This window comes from Penaeus chinensis, chromosome 30, assembly GCF_019202785.1.
Source record: "Penaeus chinensis breed Huanghai No. 1 chromosome 30, ASM1920278v2, whole genome shotgun sequence".
NCBI classification, from domain to species: Eukaryota; Metazoa; Arthropoda; class Malacostraca; order Decapoda; family Penaeidae; genus Penaeus; species Penaeus chinensis.
This window is the reverse complement of record NC_061848.1, coordinates 19,837,917-19,840,416: the sequence shown is the minus strand read 5'-3', so window position 1 is coordinate 19,840,416 and position 2,500 is coordinate 19,837,917. Positions and strand designations below refer to the sequence as shown.

Sequence of the window (2,500 nt, the reverse complement as noted above, 5' to 3'; positions counted from 1 at the left end):
CTTGAAGTGCTGCAAAGAGACCCTCCTCAGCGAGCTGCACGAAATCCTCTGCTTGTACTGGAGAAAAGGTGAAGTGCCGCAAGACATGAGAGATGCCAACGAAATCCTCTGCTTGTGCTGGAGAAAAGGTGAAGTGCCGCAAGACATGAGAGATGCCTGGCAAAGCACCGGGAAAGACGGCATTCCTGCCGAGATTTTGAAGTGCTGCAAAGAGACCCTCCTCAGCGAGCTGCACGAAATCCTCTGCTTGTGCTGGAGAAAAGGTGAAGTGCCGCAAGACATGAGAGATGCCAACATCATCACTCTCTACAAAAACAAAGGAGACAGGAGTGACTGTAATAATTACCGTGGCATCTCTCTCCTCGTCATCGTTTGGAAGCTTTTTACTCGATTCGCACTGAAGAGGCTCCAAGTTCTTGCGGAGAATCCCAGTGCGGTTTTCGAGCCAAGAGGTCAACCATTGACATTGTCTTCTCCATCAGGCAGCTCCAAGAGAAATGCAGGGAACAAAGGCAACCACACTTCATAGCCTTCATAAACCTCACATAGGCCTTTGACCTTGTGAGCCGAGACAGACTTTTCAAGATTCTGCCCAAGAGTGGATGTCCACCCAGATTCCTCAGCATCATTCAATCTTTTCATGATGACATGAAGGGCACCGTTGTCTTTGATGGGTCAACCTCAGATGCCTTCGACATCCGAAGCGGAGTAAAACAGGGCTGTGTCCTTGCACCCACCCTATTTGGAATCTTTTTTACTGCTGAAGCATGCCTTCGGATCTGCCACAGAAGGCATCTATCTCTGAACCAGGTCTGATGGTAAGCTCTTTAACCTCTCCAGACTAAGAGCAAAGACCAAAGTCCAGCTGAAATGCCTGCGTGACTTCCTCTGCCCACTCCGCCGAAGACCTCCAGCAGCTCATGACCCGTTTCAGCAGGGCCTGCCAAGACTTCAGACTCACCATCAATCTGAAAAAAGCATAAGTCATAGGACAGGATTTGGTCTCACCACCCAGCATCGTGATCTGTGATCACGTACTAGAGGTTGTCCATGACTTCGTGTACCTGGTTTCTACAATCTCAGACTCCCTCTCACTTGACACAGAGCTCAGCAAGCGCATTAGAAAGGCAGCTACCACTATGGCCAGGCTGACAAAGAGAGTATGGTCCAACGGCAAGCTAACTGAACATACCAAGATCCATGTCTACAAAGCCTGTGTTGTCTGCACTCTCCTGTACGGCAGTGAGTCCTGGACCCTGCGGGCCCGCCAAGAACAAAAGCTCAACACGTTCCACATGCGCTGTCTCCGTCGCATCCTGAACATCACGTGGATGGACAAGGTGACCAACAACGCAGTCCTGGAGAGGGCCGTAATCCCCAGCATGTTCACCCTCCTGAAACTTAGGAGCATGCGCTGGTTCGGCCACGTAGTGAGAATGGATGATGGCAGGGTACCAAAGGACCTCCTCTACGGAGAAATCATACAAGGAAAACGGCCCAGAGGCAGATCCCAGCTGCGCTACAAAGACGTCTGCAAGCGTGATTTGAAGGCTCTGAACATGGATGCGAACTGGGAATCGGTCGCCCTGGACAGATCAGCATGGAGGCAAAACATACAGAAGGGCCTGTCAGGCTTTGAAAAGTCGCTTTCCCAGCAGTCTGAGGCAAAGGGAATCAAGTGGAAAGCTCATAGTCAGACGGACAGACCAACATCAGTCTTCAGCTGTGCTCAGAACGGAAAGGACTGCCACTCCCGCACTGGTCTGTTCAGCCATACCCGACGCTGTACCAAAAACACCGTCCAGCGTGCAAATCCATAGTCTCTCGAGACTGACGGATGCCTACTATAAAGAGAGAGAGAGAGAGTGTACACACACACACACACACACACACACACATATATGTATGTATATATGTACACTTACCCACACCCACACATATGTACGTGTGTGGAGAAAACAAGAAATGGAAGAGAAAAAGACGTTTCTATCTTACCTTCGTTCTCGACCTTCTTGCCTTTTTTACCTGGAATTAGGAAGAGAAAACGTATATAAATCTTAAAATCAAAATTTCATTGCACAATGATAAGTTGAATTTGTTTAAATTATATGTCTCTATCTTCGTTTAACTACCCATCGGTATGCAAAGAAACACACACACAAATACACACACATGTGTGTTTGTGTGTATGTGTGATAGACATATAAATACATACAAAAATATTTTTGTTTGTATATATATATAAATGTATCTATTTATTTATATATATGTATATATTATAAATATATGTATATATATGTATACACACACATACACACAGACAAACACACACACACATTAATATATATATATATATATATATATATATATATATATGTGTGTGTGTGTGTGTGTGTGTGTGTGTGTGTGTGTGTGTGTGTGTGTGTGTGTGTGTTTGCATATATCTCTATCTATATTTGCGTGACTATCTATCTATTCATATATTTGAACACACATACAC

The 2,500-nt window shown here is 45.6% G+C and overlaps 1 protein-coding gene across 1 annotated transcript in view; it reads right to left on the bottom strand.

Annotated features, from left to right (window-relative positions):
• Window positions 1-2,500, bottom strand: part of LOC125041269 (cell death abnormality protein 1-like) — a 51,603-nt gene that overhangs the window by 37,704 nt on the left and 11,399 nt on the right. The window contains exon 4 of the mRNA XM_047636106.1: window positions 1,996-2,025. Within this exon, the coding sequence (XP_047492062.1) occupies window positions 1,996-2,025 (30 nt within the window). The remainder of the gene's footprint in view (window positions 1-1,995; window positions 2,026-2,500) is intronic.